Source organism: Heteronotia binoei, chromosome 4 (assembly GCF_032191835.1).
Source record: "Heteronotia binoei isolate CCM8104 ecotype False Entrance Well chromosome 4, APGP_CSIRO_Hbin_v1, whole genome shotgun sequence".
Taxonomy (NCBI): domain Eukaryota; kingdom Metazoa; phylum Chordata; class Lepidosauria; order Squamata; family Gekkonidae; genus Heteronotia; species Heteronotia binoei.
In genome coordinates, this window is record NC_083226.1 from 106,399,957 (window position 1) to 106,418,912 (window position 18,956).

General features: G+C 40.4%; 1 protein-coding gene across 1 annotated transcript in view; it reads left to right on the forward strand.

Annotated features, from left to right (window-relative positions):
• FBXL17 (F-box and leucine rich repeat protein 17) overlaps positions 1 to 18,956 on the forward strand; it is a 337,107-nt gene that overhangs the window by 81,188 nt on the left and 236,963 nt on the right. Inside the window, exons 5-6 of the mRNA XM_060235625.1 lie at positions 10,680 to 10,787; positions 14,411 to 14,541. Coding sequence (XP_060091608.1) covers positions 10,680 to 10,787; positions 14,411 to 14,541 — 239 coding nt within the window. The remainder of the gene's footprint in view (positions 1 to 10,679; positions 10,788 to 14,410; positions 14,542 to 18,956) is intronic.

Here is an 18,956-nt window from a genome sequence, read left to right on the forward strand (position 1 = left end):
GCCTCTAGACGAATGTCTACTAATAGAGTGTACAATGCTACTTGGCAGATCTTTGTATCCTGGTGTCAGGAGAACAGTGCAGACCCAATGGCTGCTAAGATAGCAGACATGCTAGCCTTTCTTCAGGTGGGTTTGGAGAAGGGACTTAGTACCAACACCCTCCGAAGGCAGGTAGTGGCCATTTCAGTGGTGAGAGGTGAGAGAAAGGGCAAGTTGCTATCCAAACAGTCACACATCAAATGCTTTTTAAGAGGGATGTCTCTCCTTAATCCACTGCAGGCACACAGGTTCCCTTCTTGCAATTTGAATGTAGTGCTTGAGGCATTACATCACAAGCCTTTTGAGTCTATGGCTTCATGAAGTTTAAAGATGTTTACTTTTAAAACGATTTTCCTGGTGGAGATTACTTCGGCACGCAGGGTGTCTGAGATTAAGGCATTGTCTATACACAAAGATCTTTGTGTTTTCCACTGAGATAAAGTGGTCCTGAGACCTGACCCAGCCTTTGTCCCAAAAGTTAATTCATTGTTTCATAGATCGGAAGAGCTTATTCTTCCTTCCTTTTGTCCCAATCTGCAGCATGAAAAGGAGAGACTATGGCACTGTTTAGATGTTCGCAGAGCCTTAAGCTTTTACCTGGACAGAACTAACCCTCTAAGGTCTTCTGATTCCTTATTTGTTTCTTTTAGTGCCAGAGCCCTGGGTAAAGCCATTTCTAAATCTACAATTAGTAGATGGTTGTGAGGCTGCATCATCGAGACGTATAAGGCCAGGGGATTGGAGCCTCCATCAGGCATCACAGCTCACTCCTTAAGGGGAGCAGCCACTTCGGCAGCTTACAGAGCTTTCCCTTCTATGGAGGTGGTGTGTAGAGTGGCCACTTGGCTGTCATGGGTGCTGGGGACCCTGCAGAGGAAGACGAGTCTGCCGAGGAAACTGTACCCCTGCCACCTGCACCAGTACCCCTGCCTCCTGCTGAAGAAGATCCCAGCCCCCCTGCCTCGCCCTCTCGGGTGGCTCGTGTGCGTGACCGCCTCCGTCAGGACCTCAGGGATCGGAGGAGGGCGGCACGCTCACAAGCAAGACGCTCCCTGAGTCCTGAGTTTTGAGAGGATTCTGGCCCTCCTAAGAGCAAGGATGCTTGAGTTGTAACAGGATCCTGGCTGCCTCCCAGAGCCAGCAATTAGCCCAAATGGGCAACAGCCAGCAGAGGGCTATATAACTGTGGGCTTTGGGAGGAGGCTTTGTGGAAGCAACTAGTCATCTCCCTGACGTTCTAGCATCCACTCCGGCTTGACTTTGGTTCCTGACTTTGGCTTTTGACTTCTGGACTCCCTGACCTCGGCTTCTGGACCTCGGACCTGCGATATTTGCACAGCGATTCGGATTTGGCACCTCGGACACTCCTGCTTGCTGGCTGCAGGCCTCGGACTGCCTCTGGACTTTGCCTGACCCGGCCCCAGCCGTGACATTGGCGCTCCATTCATTCCTTTACAAACCACTACCGTATTGATAAGCTCGCTTCTGCTGAGGTGGTATTCGGTAGGAGGGTGTTGCAGGCTGCTATTTGATCCAAAGGACTGAGTGGGCCTACCCTCAGGAACTGCTTTTATAAGTCCCATAGGTCAGCACTGACCCACTAATGGGACCACTGGAGAACGGAAGATTCTGTTCACTTACCATGAAGTCTTCCTTCTCGGTGGTCCCAGAGTGGGTCAATCCTTCCCGCCCTGTTTGGAATTGACTCAGTCTTTGCATCAATACACCTGGAGGTCCAGGAGTTTGGGCATTTGTCTTTCTTCTGAGTTTACTTTGCACCATGTCATTGCATATGGGGAGTTATTGGTTACGGGCGTTCTGGTTTGGTTGTACCAAACTGTCCAGTTCCACCGTTATGAATAAAGGAAGTTGGATGATTCTGTGTATGCTTCCTTGATTCCGGGTCTGGGAGGGGATGACAGATATTACTGTGGTGTTCTTCCCTTGGTTGCAGTTTGTTTTCTGGTTTCTAGTTGGGAGTCGACTGGCTTGAAGACGAACTGAAAGTTAAGGGGAATAGCACCCCCTCCTGGAAGGAACTTGCTTTGCTGGCCCTGCCTATGGAGAGGAGGAGCTATAGTCTCATAGGTCAGGACTGACCCACTCTGGGACCACCGAGAAGGAAGACTTCACGGTAAGTGAACAGAATCTTCCGTTCACAATATTCCCAAATCCCAATATCAGTATTGTGTTGGAATTCAGTAAATATTTGGGAAGCTACAATTTATTCAGCTCCATTATACCCTATAATGACTGTCTGGTGAACTTGCCGCTTTGGCGTTGATATGCATGTGGTGCAGCTTGCATTGTAAAAGTCATTTAATGTTCCCTTTAAATGGCTTTTGCAAGCTGGTGCCATGCTTGAGTCAACTCTGAAGTGGTGAGTTCTCCCGGAAACTGGGTAAACTTGATTTGTGTACGGCGTGACTTGCATTGCATTGCAACAAGCTGCAAGAACAGTCCACCAGCTGTAAGAAGAATGTTAAAAAGGGTTCTAGAGGAGTTGTGGGAAATTACAGGCCAGTCAGTCTGACTTCAATACTGGGAAAGTTGGTAGAAAGAATTATCAAGGACAGAATGAGTAGGGACATTGATGAACACAAGTTATTGAGGAAGACTCAGCCTGGGTTCTGTAAGGGAAGATCTTGCCTCACTAACCTGTTACAGTTCTTTGAGGGGGTGAACAAACATGTGGACAAAGGAGACCCAATAGATGTTGTTTACCTTGACTTCCAGAAACCTTTTAAAGTTCCTCATCAAAGGCTCCTTAGTAAGCTCGAGAGTCATGGAGTAAAAGGACAAGTCCTTTTCTGGATCAAAAACTGGCTAATTAATAGGAAACAGAGAGTGAGTATAAATGGGCAATCTTCGCAGTGGAGGACGGTAAGCAGTGGGGTGCCGCAGGGCTCACTACTGGGTCCCATGCTCTTTAACCTGTTCATAAATGATTTGGAGTTGAGAGTAAGCAGTGAAGTGGCTAAGTTTGCATATGACATTAAATTGTTCAGGGTGGTAAGAACCGGAGAGGATTTTGAAGAACTCCAAAGGGATCTGTTGAGGCTGTAAGTGGGCGTCAACGTGGCAGATGAGGTTCAATGTGGCCAAGTGCAAAGTAATGCACATTGGGACCAAGAATCCCAGCAGCAAATACAAGTTGATGGGGTGTGAACTGGCAGAGACTGACCAAGAGAGAGATCTTGGGGTCATTGTAGATAACTCACTGAAAATGTTAAGACAGTGTGCGATTGCAGTAAAAAAGGCCAACGCCATGCTAGGAATTATTAGGAAGGGAATTGAAAACAAATCAGCCAGTATCATAATGCCTCTGTATAAATTGATGGTGTGGTCTCATTTGGAATACTGTGTACAATTCTGGTCACTGCATCTAAAAAAGGATATTATAGCATTGGAAAAAAGTCCAGAAAAGGGCAACTAGAATGATTACAGGTTTGGAACACGTTCCCTATAAAGAAAGGTTAAACCGCTTGGGGCTCTTTAGCTTGGAGAGGCGTCAACTGCGGGGTGACATGATAGAGGTTTACAAGATAATGCATGGGATGGAGAAAGTAGAGAAAGAAGTACTTTTCTCCCTTTCTCACAATACAAGAACTTGTGGGCTTTCAATGAAATTGCTGAGCAGTCGGGTTAGAACAGATAAAAGGAAGTACTTCTTCACCCAAAGGGTGATTAACATGTGGAATTCACTGCCACAGGACGTGGTGGCGGCTACAAGTATAGCCAGCTTCAAGAGGGGGTTAGATAAAAATATGGAGCAGAGGTCCATCAGCGGCTATTAGCCACAGTGTGTATATATATGTGTATATATATAAATTTTTGGCCTCTGTGTGATACAGAGTGTTGGACTGGATGGGGCATTGGCCTGATCCAACATGGCTTCTCTTATGTTTTTATGTTTTTATATTCAATAAAAACAATTCTGGTCTGAATTGAATCTGTGTCTTCATAATCTTCTGTAGTAGTTCATGAACCATTTTCCAATAGTTCTTCATCTCACTTATCCACCACATATGATAAAAAGAACCAAACTGTTTAGTACATTTCCAATATTCGTTAGACATATTAGTATAGATCTTACACAATTTCTGTGGAGTCAAGTACCATCTATAAAACATCTTATACAAATTTTCTTTAAAAGTTACTGACCTAGTTAATTTAACATTGAATTTCCACAATCTCTCCCATTCTTCTAATGAGATATTGTGACCAAAATTTTTCTCCCATTGAATCATACAATGTTTTACAACTTAGTCTTGCGTCTTCATGTGCAGTAGATATCCATATAATTTAGAGATTAGCTTTTCCTGTGGACCTAAAAGTATTTTATCAAATGGGTATTGTTCTGTATTGAAACCTGTCATCTTGTCTTTGACGTACCTAGATTCAACTTGCATTCTCAACCACCAATTCATTTTAATATCCATATTTTCCAACTCCTCTCTAGTTTTCAGCTGATTATTTTTTCCCAACAAGTCATCATATCTATAACTCTGATTTGGTTTTATAAGATTTCGATGAGTAAATGCTTCCACTGGAGAGACCCATCTTGGAATTTTTTGATAAATTCTGGTTTTTAACCATGACCACGTATGATATAAGGATTTCTGAAACCAATGGTTCTTAATATAGGAATGGCCTTCAAGTCTTCGATACCATAGATACGCATGCCACCCCATAATGAAATCATGTCCCTCTAACAACAATTGTCTCTTGTCATTCAGTAATATCCAGTCTCTTACCCACAAAAGCACAGAAGCTTTGGAATACAACTTCCAGTCTGGAAGGCCCATACTTGCTCTTAATTTGGAATCTTAGTGTCTTTAGTTTGATTCTAGGTTTTTTTCCTGGCCAAACATATTTGGAGACCATTTTATTCAATTCTTGAAAAAATCCACTATTTAAAAATACTGGAATATTTTGAAACAAAAATAATAGCCTTGGAAAGATATTCATCTTTATTAAGGCTGTTCTTCCCGTTAAGATTAAGTTCAAGTCATGCCATTTTCCCAAATCTTTTTAAATTTCTTTATGTAGTTTATCACAATTATCTGTTTTTAAATTGCTACACTTATCTGAAATAAGCACACCTAGGTATTTGATTCTTTTCTCACACAAAACCCCTGATTTTTGCTGAAGAAATTGGATTTGTTCCATCGTCATATTGTTTGTCAGAAATTTTGTTTTGTGGTAATTGATCTTCAATCCTGCCCAGTAGCCAAATTGTGTGATCTTGTTTATAAGACAGTCTATAAGTCGTCTGCAGAGTCTCTCAGTTTGTATTGTTCACCTTTTATCACTGCTCCCTTGATACTTGTATCTTCCCTTATTTGGTTATTCAGTATCTCTCGAGATAGAATGAAAAGTAGTGGTGACAGCCTTGTCTTGTACCTTTTTGAATATTAATTGCATCTGTTAGTTTGCTGTTCACTGTTACCATTGCTCTTTGAAGAGAGTATATTGCTTCTACTGCTCTCAAAAAATTTTCACCTCATTCCATACCTTGCAGTTGCTGTAGCATAAATTGCCAACGAACATTATCAAAGGCCTTCTCAGCATCCAAGTAAATTAGAGCCAATTGTTTCTCTGGATGGGTTTCATAATATTTCAAAATATTACAAACTGTTCTAACATTATCTTTCAGGTATCTTCTAGTGAGGAACCCTGCCTGATCATGATGTATTGTAAACTGTAAAACTTTTCAAACGTTGTGCCAATATTGTGGCAAAAATTTTATAATCCACATTTAAAAAGGAGATTGGATGATAATTTTTGATGTCTTTCAAATCAGTATCTTCTTTTGGGCTCAAGGATATTGTAGCTTCTTGCCATTAAACTGGTATTTGACCTTCATCTTGAATCTTTTCAATGAGACACTTAAGTGATAATAATAAAGACTCCTCGTAGGCTTTATAGAATTCAGCAGGCAGTCCATCTGGACCCAGGGCTTTGCCATTCTTTCGAGATGCCATTATGTCTCCAACTTCTCTTATTGTTATTGGTTCATTTTTGCTGTTCCTCTGTAAATTTACTAAGATTGTTTTGGTTAATATAATCTTCTAGATCTATTTTATGAACTTGCTTATCTTCATATAATTTTTTTTATAGAACTGTTCCACGATTTGACATAACTCTTGCTTTTGAGCTTTCTCTTTATTCTCATCTTTCAGGATCGAAATTATTCTTTTGGCCTTTTCTTTTCTCATCCTATAAGCCAACCACCTTCCAGGCTTGTTGGCTTGTTCAAATTTTTTTTGTCTAGCATACCTCAGCTTTATCTCAGTCTCTTCCATAAGTAACAAATTCAATTGGGGTTGTATTTCTTTCACCTTATTTTGGAATTCATGTTTTATTAGTTATTTTTTAAGATTCTTTTCTGCTTCTCCAGCTTGTGACATTACGTCTTATAGGTTAGTATAAAATACCCACCAGCATTTAAAAGTTGTTAGGGCTCTTATAAATTCATTCAGAGGACTTCAATTTAAGCTTCAAAATACTTTTAAGCCATCTGTCCTTCACATCTGTATATACTTGCAAACAACTTTCCCAAGATCTAAAACTTTTTCCCCAGAGGGGGGTTTAAGGCAAATCAATTAAATTCAGCCATCAAGTCTCTTCGACAGATTGGTGTGGTTCTCCTCATGCAGGTATTGTAAATGTCACCAAGGTAGGCAGAAACTTTTAGAAGCTTTGAAGAAGAAGGAGAGAGAGTCTCCCCCTTCTTAGTCTTTTGCCTCCAATTAAGTTCCGCTTTAGCCCTGGTTCTCCGTTTTCCTGCTTGTCAATGCCTTACACGTCATAATGAAGAGAAAGAACACTTACAATAATAAAGATGCAGCTTGTCTTAATGTTGCAGAGTTGTTTAGATCAAGAAGAAAGAAAGAAAAGGGAAAAGACGGCAGTCGACCCTCATGCCGTTTAAAAATTGAAGCGATGAGAAGCGATGAGGCTAGAAGCAAGCGGGATCAGGGGGTAGCCGTCTCTGCTGACACCCCCATTCTACTGCTGGAGCTCCCTGCCTTCTGGCACCCTTCCTGGGCCCCCGAGTCGAGTCACCCTTCGTGGGCGACCCCTCAGTCAGTCCGATTTAGAAGCGGCTCTGGACGCACCGGTCCGAGCCACTCCTAATTGCGCGTCGCCGAAACCGCCAAACCCACTTTTTCCCAGCTTTGATTCTCAATGCTTACACCCCAAAAATCTTGTTGGTCTTTAAGATGCTACTGGACATGAATCTAACCTTCCTAGAAATAATCACAACTAAGTAGAGTTCAGCAAAATTCTGAATAGATCTGTTTAGGATTTCACTGTTCCTTACTTGCAAGTGGATGCTGGCAACCTGGCAATTCAGTTGTGGCCACATTTCTTTTTTGACAGTATTCATATATGCACATGTGCTGAATCATAAGGAGATGCAGCATCTTAGCAATCACTTGGGAGGCACTGGCTGTGACCAGTGTTCCCTCTAAGCTGCAGAGTCTTGTGAGCAAAAATTTTACTTTGTGAGTTACTGGCATTAAAGTTGTGAGCTACTGCATAAATTATTGTGCTCTGAGGTTATCCTTCCTAAGCTAAGACAAAAATCTGTGACCTGGAGGCTAAAAATCAATGAGCTAGCTCACACTAACTCAGCTTAGAGGGAACACTGGCTGTGACCCAAAAGAACCCTTAACACAGGGGTGGCCAAATTTGCTTAATATAGGAAAGGAAAGGTCCCCTGTGCAAGCACCACTCATTTTCGACTCTGGGGTGACGCTACTTTCACAACGTTTTCACGGCAGACCTTTTTACGGGGTGGTTTGCCATTGCCTTCCCCAGTCATCTACACTTTCCCCCCAGCAAGCTGGGTACTCGTTTTACAGACCTCGGAAGGATGGAAGGCTGAGTCAACCTGGAGCCGGCTATCTGAACCAGCTTCCAATGGAATCAAACTAAGGTCCTGAGCAGAGGGTTCTGACTGCAGTACTGCAGCTTTACCGCTCTGTGCCACAGGGCTGCTTTGCTTAATATAAGAGCCACATAAAATAAACATCAAATGTCTGAGACCTTTAAGACATGAATGTCATATGTTTGAGAGAAGGAAGCAAGGAAAGACAGACAGAGAGAGAGAAAGACATTTTGCTTAATATAAGAGCCACATAAAATAAACATCAGATGTCTGAGAACTGTAAGACATGAATGTCATATGTTTGAGAGAAGGAAGGAAGGAAGGAAAAAGAGAGAGAGAGAAAGAAAAAGAAATTTTACTTAATATAAGAGCCACGTAAAATAAACATCAGATGTCTGAGAGCTGTAAGACATGAATGTTAGATGTTTGAGGGAAGGAAGAGAGAGTTTGAGAGAGAAATTTTGCTTAATATAAGAGCCACATAAAATAAACATTAGATGTCTGAGAGCTGTAAGACATGAATGTCAGATGTTTGAGAGAAGAAAGGAAGGAAAAAGAGAGAGAGAGAGCGAAAGAGAAAGAGAAAAAAATGAAAGAAAAAGAAAATGAAGAGAAAGAGGAAAGAAAGGAGGAAGAAATGGAAAGAAAGAAAGAAAGAAAGAAAGAAAGAAAGAAAGAGAAAGAAAGAAAGAAAGAAAGAAATGGAAATAAAGGGAATGGGAGCGAGCAAACTTAACCTGAAGTGCAATGCTGATTCTTCCACAGAGGAGAACCCCGGCCAGGAACAATCCTGCTGCTGCAGCTGGGCCCCAAAAGCCTCCCAGCTAGCCAGGCCCAGGGAGAATGCTGCGCAGCGTGGTGCTGTCCTCTGCCCCCGGCTGGCCATTGGGGAGCTGGGAAAATGCTGCAGAAGTGCAACTTGGCCCTCTGACCCTAGCCGGCGAGCGGGAACCTGGAAGAGGCTACACAGGCGCGGTTGGACCCCCCCGACCTAGCCGGCGAGCGGGGAACTTGGAAGAGGTTGCGCAGTTGCGATTGGGCCCCCCCAATCCTGGCCGGTGAGTGGGGAGCCTGGAAGAGGTTGTGCAGGTGCGATTGGGTCCCCCAATCCTGGCCGGTGAGTGAGGAGCCCGGAAGAGGCCGTGCACGCGCGGTTGGGCTCCCGGATCCCTGGGGCTGAGCCAGAATGCTAGCGCAGGCAGCAGCAATGCTGCCTGTGCCAGCCAGAACGGCGTTCCGGTGCGTTCCAGCTCAAAAAAAGCCCTGGTTGTGAGCAAAACTTTTACTTGGTGAGCCAAAAGATCTACTGGCATTAAAGCTGTGAGCGAGCCTACATTTGACTATTATGTAAACTAGTGTTTTAGACTTATAACCTTGTAAAAAATTCAGGATGAATTGGCTCACCATGAGTCAGCAGTGACTTGTTGCGTTTTGTACTACCACAGCTATAGAAGGGAACCTCAAAGTGAAATGAGATAGGGGGAGATGGCACTGAGAGTTTGGGTAAAGCAAGAGTGATCTTAAGACATGCAGAAGCACTTTCTCATCAGTTTTTCTGGTGAAAACTGATTTTTTAAAGCCAGAAGGCAAAAATTAATCAGGTTTTTGTTTATTCTGTTTTTAAAGTGGAGAGAAGTCTCCTACTTCAGCCAGGATGCTTAGTAGCCCCCAGAGAAGTTTGTCTCTTCCTTTCTAGTAGCACAAACTAAAATTTCTTAAATAATATCAAAACTGTAAGTGCAGTAATTATTATCATAACCTTGCAAAAATCTCAGACTGAATTCTTGCTGAGTTCTAAACCAGGACTGTCCACAATTTGAAATAAAAGCCAGCTTATCTGTGGCTAGTGTTAGCCTTCCTGCCTCAAACACCATATTTTCCCATCCTATTTCAATGACAAAGAAAAACAAACGGGGCCAAAATATTTTGTAATTTAGATTAAAATTAATTCATTCTGAACTGGCACTGAATGCACAGCCAGTGGCATTCTCTTTCTGTGCTTGCATAACCTTTGCATTCCAGACTGAGGGACAGTAACAGGGTCTGCACCGTGGATGTCTGAAGAAACAGAATGAAGCCTTGGACCCCACCAACCCCACTGTTCTTTGCTTCTGCTTTAAGTCTTAACCAGGCTAGTGTGGCTTTGTAATACTCCTTCCCAGACTATATTCAATGGCTAGAATGGCCAGAAAAGAATACTGAAGGAGTGCCTGGGTTTGGGCATGCAGAAGTCTGCAACTACCTCCAGTGACCTGCAGGAGTGGAGAAGATGACCTGAAGGGACTTCCAGCCTTCTGATGATAGTCAAGGAACTCCTGAGTTTTCCAAAGAAAACAGAAGCGCACACAAGCTGAAAAGCACACATGTGGGGATGCAGTGCTCTGCTGGAGAGGGGACTAGAAGCTGCTCGTGATCTTCAAAACTTAATTTTGTTGTTATTGTCGTTTCAATTAAATGTAAACTTCTATAAATTTTTTAATCCCTTCAGATACATTCAGTACTCTCACTTTGATTTTTTTTTCCTAGCTTCTGGTATTTCCTTTATTTGCTGTAGAAGCAGCTTTTTAATTTCTTTCTTACCCAGAGATTTTTAGGTACACTTTAGTTTTTTATTTGATGCTGTAAGACAAAAAGAACAATTGAACTTGTAAGATATTGCTGTTGCTGAGATGTCTGCTAGACTTCATTGTGGATGGAGTATTCACTGTCATATTCAATGGCTTTTTTCTCTCTTACACAGGTGACAGATAAATCGGTTAAAGCCTTTGCAGAACACTGCCCTCAGTTGCAGTATGTTGGGTTTATGGGCTGTTCTGTTACATCTAAAGGAGTCATACACCTTACCAATGTAAGTATATTAAGGTTTCCTGTTGACAGTTTCTGTTGGCAGAGTCTTATTTTCTTTCAAGTGTAGCTACTATGTAATAGGTTGTATTCATACACTATGGTAAACCAAGCCTTAGGTTGACTAATTCTGATTTATTATGATGTCTGAATCAAGACTGCTTAACAATCTGTATTCCTGATGTACCAAGAAACAAAAGGCAGTGGGACAAACGGTCTTGTGCAGACATGTGCTTTTATTCAGTTTTCCAACAGACACAGTAAATATTTCTCTACACCAAACAGATATAAGCAAAAGCCATTCACAACCCACTTTATGTCCCAGGAGAGAGCAAGTGAATGAGTACCTTAGATTCCCTGGTTTTAATTTTATTTCTAAGCAAAAACAAGGTTAGAGAATGTTGTAAAATGACAAGAAACAAAGGAGGAGGGAAATCTTAAAAAAAAAAGTATTTTGTTTCGTAATAAAGTTGAGGAACACAGTTAAGCATGTGATAGAAAGCAGGAGGTAAGTGTGACTGATGATCTGTAGCCAAAAGTGCAGAGAAAGAAGCTAATGTTGCCCAAAATTTCTTCCTTTTCCTACCTATTTATTGTTTTGCTCTGCTTTATATAGTGAAGCTTTTGTCAGTAGCTGGGCAATATAAGGAAGCTTGAGGGAGCATTCTGTTGTTTGTTATGTATATCTGGTAAACTAAATAGTCCAAATCAGTTTTTATCTGAATAGCCATAGAAAACAGATATTATAAAGCCTCTTTCAGCAGCATCAGCTCTTAAGTACACAAATTTAGGTCACATTTAGATCTCTGACCCAAGAGGCACCTTTTCGGAAGATCTACCTGAAACACATATCAGGGTGAGTGGTGGAAGAAAAATCTTAAATGAGAACAGATGTCTAAGAACCAAATAAGAGATATGTATGCACATAAGAGCAATATTAATTTAGTTCTCTAACATCCCTTTCGGAGGAAGTCCAAAAGGTTAGTAATTCAGAAATCAGCTGTGAGGCTTTTGAAAGCTTTTTTGCAGATAAAGTCTTGTCCCTCTTCCAAGACCTGTGTACCAACATTGACACAATAAAAGAACTGGAGGCCCCTTGGCCATCTTCAGGTCCAGTATTGCTTCAATTCACCCTTCTCTCTCAGGAAAATGTCGATAGAATCCTGGGTACTGTGACGCCGACCACTTGTCTCTTGGACCCGTGTCCATCATGGGGGTTAAAGCCCGTAGAGATGGAATACTCCTCCTCCTTGGCAGACATTATAAATCTCTCCCTGAGCTTAGGGATCTTCCCAGGGAGTTTAAAGGAGGCAGTATTACAACAGCTCTTAAGCCATCACTGGATCCTACGGATCTGGCCAACAACCACCCAGTTTCAGATCTTTTGTTCCTGGTGTCAAGCTACTAGTTCTAGAACCGATCTCTGTTTTGGCTGAGCGTGTTTGGAAAAGTAACAGTGCCAAATAAAACAAGAGGGGGTTTTTTTTGGTATCATGAAACAGGCACTGAAACATGTGGGTTGGGTCCAGAGCAGGGGTGGTCAAACTTGCTTAATGTTTGAGCCACATAGAATAAATGTCAGGTGTTTGAGAGTTGCAAGACCTCAGTGTCAGAAGTTTGAGAGCCACAAGAAAGGGAGGGAGGAAGGAAGGCAAATAAATGTGGGGAGAGAGAAAGAGAGGTGGGGAAAAAAACAACGTTAACCTTTAATGCATTCTCCAAGCTGCTGGTTGGCTTGGATTGGTGAAGTGATTTAAAGAGAGAAATGCCTTTTCCAAGTTGGCCAATGGGGAGTGGAGGCTTTGAGAGCCACACAATATATGTGAAAGAGCCATGTGTGGCTCCCGAGCCACAGTTTGGCCACCCCTGGTTCAGAGAGTCACTCCAATTAAAATAATAATAAAGGAAATTTATTTACAGCAGATAACAAAGATAAAAACATACAAGTCAGGGAATTAGGGTGTACAGAAGAGCAAAAACTATAAAAGAAAGAAAACTTAACTTACCAATAACTTATTCCTATCAGCATGTGACTTCAAACAGCAGGAGAAGCATGACAAGCAGCAGAGTGGAAGTCCTGAAGATTTCTGAAGGTGTCTTCCTGCATCATGCATAGCATAACCTCACTTCCTGGCTTGACATCTCTACAGAACTTAAACCTGGGTGTCACTTATAGTTGCCCAGCTGTCATGTTCTAATTGGCTACCCAATGCCATCCCTCATCTAATTTAGATCTTCCAGCCAGTTGGATCTGGATCACCAACTGTCATTAGATCTAGGTTGGTTGCTGTCAAAACTAATTGCCTAAATTTTATGCTAGTATCTTAATATTTGATTCCAGTATTTAGTAGGAATTATTTTTGCAAACTGTCTGCCCTTTCCTTTATTGAGAAATATGCAAGTGAGAACTTCGATATATAGCAAACTTTTACATACCATACTACATTACATACATTCCATTTTGTGGCAGTCTTAAATCAAGAATATTCAGATTTGTATGTAGGAAAGTGTTTACATAATCAGATTATTAATCTAATTAAAAACTTTTTTGTACTTTATTTTTATAGCCATTATTGGTGTCAGGATGAGCCTGACATGCTGACTTGCTGTTTCTATGACTTGTTATTTTATGTGCATTCCGTTTTTGTAACATGGCATTCTGTGTACATCCTGACATGATCCCCTGGTACAGGGGAAACCTGTGTGTTGATTGCAGTACTGGTCTAACAGTTCTGTGAATTCTGAACGCTATAACTTTCCTTTCTAGCCATTGGTAACAGACATAACTATGTAACTACTAATAAATGTACAGGTGGAAGGAAGATTTGTATGTAATCCATTGTAGTCTCTAGACCGAACTGGTATTTATCATGTTGCTTGGTAACATAGAATGAGGACTCAGCTGTTGACCTTGATCATATAGTTCTATGCAGTGCCATCTATGGGAACTGGTCCTGGGTTGGCCTGAGATTTTTTGTGGGGTTTTTAAAAACTATTTTGTTTGTTTGTTTTTGCTTTCATTATTCCTGGCTTTGACTATTCAAATACACTAGGCTGATAAGTATTTTTTAATCAATAAAAGTATTTCACATCACTCTTTTAAAAATTATTTTTCTAGTAATATTCCCACAAAGGACTTGGATTATATCATAGTCAATTTGATTACTTTTTTCACGCTTAGTATAGGAAAGATGAAGAGCACTTTATATTTTGTGGTTGGAAATATTAGTTCTAATCTTCAGAATATGTTAATGTTTATTTTGTTTCAAAGGTTCAAAGTTTGTACTTTTATAAATAAAAAATCCTCAATATTAAGTCTTCTCTATGATTACGTAAAATATGCAGTAAATATTTGAAAACAATGAAAAAGAAATGATACACATGTTTAATAAAAAAATTAAAGCAAGTGCTATCTTAATTTGAAATTAATATTTCAAATTGAGGGAAAATAGTTTTGTCGTTGCCTTTTCTTTGATAGAGCAAGGAAGTTTAAAATATTAATTTTCAGGGCAAAGAAGGGTTTGAGCAGATAAAAATTGCAATTAATTACTTTTTCTGTCAATTTGAAGTGTGTGTGTTTATATATGAAAAGTTGTTTAATACTTACTGGTATTTTTATCTTAATAGCTAAGAAATCTTTCAAGCTTGGATCTACGACATATCACTGAACTGGATAATGAAACAGTGATGGAAATAGTAAAGAGATGCAAAAACCTTATCTCCCTCAATCTCTGTCTTAACTGGATTATCAATGACAGGTAATTTTATTATTTCTAAAGTATAGAAAAACAATATGAAACTATTATGAAGTATTAATAACTGATGATTTCAGGAGTTTAGGACAAACAAGTAGCTAGAAAAGTGAATTTTAGATTGAGGCTTTTTGGCATTAAGTGATTGAACCAAAAGCATACTTTCTTTGAACGAACACACACACACACAAACGAAAACCTGATTGAAAACCTGATTGAAAAGAAACTGCCCCCCCTCCCGCCCCGGAAATCCATCGATTTTAAGACTTTCAATTTGGTAAAAAGGCAAGTTATATGTATATTTTCTGTTTGTAATAATAGCATTACTTTTATCTTGGTTACTTTCTGGAAACATACATTTGATAAAAGAAAATGGGGAGGGGGAGATATAGGCATTGTCAGCATGTTTTAAATGGAATCTTTTCCAAGGTGTAGGTACCAATAATATTTGATGTTTATATTCTAATAGTATGAGAACATGAAACATGCAGGATTAACTAGGTTGTTCCCTTAACTTTATGACCTAATGGATATATTAGACCTTTGACAGGAACATTTTCATGGCTGAAATTTTAATCTTGAACATCAAGGAATGTTAAGACAACGAAAAATAATATGTAGGCCTGCAAAATAAAGATCAAAGGTTGTACTTTGGTCCCATAAATGCTTCCTCCAGCTGTGAATTGTTGGCATTTTGGTATGTTCCAATGATATGCTCAAAGTATTCTAGCAGCCGAAAGTAGGTTTGAGAACGTAACATTTGTTTTGGCATTATAACTCTACGTATAGGACCATTTCATTTTAGGTAAATAGCTCATAACCTGTTTATGATAGAGACTGCAAGACAGGAAGAAAACTTTAGTGCCATTTGGTATCCAGTTATAGACTACTTAATAGAACATGAAGTATTGCATAATCATACATTTTATAGAACTTTATTGTATTTTTAATAATTTTTAAATTATGTATTTTAAAGCATTGCCTGATACTATTATTATTGCTATTATCATCATCATCATCATGATGTCATATTTCATATTATTTATGTTTTTCTCCTTTTCCTCTTTGAATTGGTATTAGTGAGACTATGCCTGGTAACAGAAGGTTTACCTTTTTTGGATATTGATTGCTGTGCTGTTGATTCACTTGTGATGTACATCATTCTCGACGAGCTCTATGGATATTGTTGTATTTTTGTAGGTGATTTTTCAATAAATACTTTTGAAATGGTTGTACTTTCATCGTGAGAATATGGTAAAATAGTATTAATATCAAGATAGGATTAATGGAGAAGGAATATCAACAATCTATGATATTCTGATGACACAACTCTTTATCTCGGAAACTAAAGAAGGCCTGGAATATCTGATCAAGAAAATCAAAGAAGAAAGTGAGAAGTTTGACCTCTTCCTGAACATAAAAACCCCCCAAGATCATGTGTAAATTGGAATGCCCTCAAACCGAGGTTGGGGAATTAGGTAGATGGGCACCTGGCTCACTAGGGATCTTTTCCCAATGTATACAAGATCAACCATCCAGAAAGTAATGCACAAGAATGTAAGAATTCTAACCTTATTTCTTTTATTGAGAAGGATATAGTCTTTCACACAAGTAAGATAATCATAAAATCACACATACAGTCCTAAGAAATATAGATAGATCGATAGGGGAACATAAAGGATAGACATACAGGGTGATATTTATCTATCGTAGCTTTCAAGGAAGATTCCAATGGCGACGAGTGAGGCCGTAGGTAAGGGGCCAGAAACTGATCAGGAATCGGGGATGGACCTACACAGCGGGGATTGGGGTGCTGATAGATACACACACAAGTAAAGTTGGGTCAGAGGTTAAATAAACTATTGCTGACCCTCAGGGGATGGGAGGAGAAATGACCATGCAATGACCATGAGGGCTGGACTTATGCAGTAGCCAATGGTGAGTTGATTGGTGACACCTTATTGGGTGTTAGTGACTGGCCAATCAACTTGCTGGGTTGGTGGGTACCTGGTGAAGCTTTCATCTTGAAAGGTACCCAGGGGGCTCCAAAGTTACCGCTGTGTTGAAGAATGGTAAGATGGAATCCACTGTGGAAGGCTAACACCACATGCATGTGGTGTTAGCCTTCCACGGTGGATTCCATGGTCAGTGCTTCATAACCGTTCGCCTGGACAGCTCCTTTGGCAGCGCAGTTCTGCATGTGGTGTTAGCCTTCCACGGTGGATTCCATGGTCAGTGCTTCATAACCGTTCGCCTGGACAGCTCCTTTGGCAGCGCAGTTCCTTCCACTCCATGGCTGATACTCTGAATGACGGAAAGACGTTCTTTACTCTATTCCGATTTAGAGTGTTTATTTACCTCATGGCTATTTGTACAACATAAGTCCCTTATATTCCTGGATAGGTGTACCCACACTCCCTGGCCAGAAGAGCGTGAGTCACTTCTCCCGATGCGCTGACACCCATGTTGGTAGCTATGATGTTCAGAAAAGGGGCTTTTCCTCACAATTGACTACCAAGAAGAATAAAAACATCAAAAGAAAAATTGATGATGGATTGAATGTGTGGAAGAATTAACTTTCTTTGGATTACTGATCAACTGAAGTGCTGAATGCAGTCCAGAAACAAAACATCGAATCATGTTGGACTGCACAGCGATGATGAGCATGAATCAAATGTGGAAGAGCAAGAACATCAGCCTAGCAACCTAGTGTAGATTAGTCTTTACTATTGTGTTTCCCATAGCAACCAATGGCTGCAAAATTTGAACCATGAAGGAACAAGACAGGAAGAAAATCTATTCATTTGAGCTGTGGTGCTGGAGAAAGTTCCTGTGCATTCCTTGGATAGCAAAGGTGGCAAACGAGCAAGTATTGGAGTATGTAAAACCAGACATGCCATTGGAAGGAAAAATCACAAAACTGCAACTGACTTATTTTGGCTATGTCCATGTGTAAGTACTCGCTAGAGAAAGCAATTATGCTTGGATTGATTAGCAGCAAAAGTGTTGCACACACCATTTGTGCCAAAAGTTGAGTTCCTCTAGCCCAATTAAAGAGACTCAACAGCCAGAGTTCCAAGTGAGTTGATCCAGATATTCCTTTATTACCACCAGTGGCAGGAGGAAGAACCTGTCCTGCGTTTTTCCTCAAACCCATCTTTACTAAACATACCATATTTATACAATTTCTGATAACAAAGCAGGTCTAATTGATTGGTTACAAATCCTCGTTTTTAGCCTTATGTGGTATCTCATTGGTTTAAAGAAACCCGTCTCTACCAGGGTGAGGTCATTCCTTGGGGATTTCTTTGTTCTCTACTCCCACTCTTCCATCTTCCTGGCATCTAGCATCCGCCCGGTTTCTGGTTTTGTTCCAAAGAATGTGTCAGTAAGTACAGTCTCTACTGCGTGGGCGTGATGGCTCCTTTCAGACTAGGAGGTCCTTCCTTGAGGCAGGGAGAAAAGCTTTCCTTATCAAAGGATGCTAACAGAACTTCGATAACGTTCTCTTGCTAGAGAAATGTGCTTTGAGATATGCAAGCACTCTAATAGAAGCCTATTGTCCATTGTTAGGACCTTAGAACCAAATCATAGCAAAGGCCCTGTATACTTTTAAGGCAAGTTCAGCAAATCTAATACTTTGAATGTAATGGTTTTGTTACAACGGTAAAGGCAGATTAGTGCAAATGAGTTCTATAATCAGAATTAGTGCAATTCTATTTGGCACTCTGTCCACGCTCTAATGCAAATCTGAATTTACATTCTACAAAAGGAAACCATGCTTCCAAAGAACATGGGGGCTAGACATCATAAAAGCTGACACCAGCTTGAGCATGGAACAACTCAACCAGTATAAAATCAGAAAAAATGGAGAGATCTGGCCCATAGAATCACCAAGAGTTGGACATGACTGAATGGCTAACAAGAACAGGATTAAAAAATTGAATTGATAACTTGGTAGAAGTTAGAGAACATGAATCATACAGAGCCAGAAGAAGGAATTTTGCATGTGAACACAATATCCAATATTGAAAAATATCCAGAGACAGTAAATCAAATATCCCTATTTTTGTGATGTGTATTACTGCAAAAACATGCAATGTCTTAGCACTGCAAAATATTGTCTGTTCTGAAAAAGTGTAATATGCACTGGAGAATACCAAGTAATTAGCCAATATCAGTTGTAGGGAATCTTCTTTCATGCAGGAAGTCTCAAGTTCTCCACTTGAAGTTATCAGGTAATTGATTCACAAGACTTCTACCTGAGACTCTGGAGACCTGCTCCTAGTCAGGGTATATGCACCGACAGATTAATGGTTTCACCTGGTTTAGTCAGTTTTGACTTAAAGTGATTAAAATAGAATTAAAAACTCTGCTTTCATTTAGCATCCACTAAATGGCTGTGATCCTTAAGACAAACA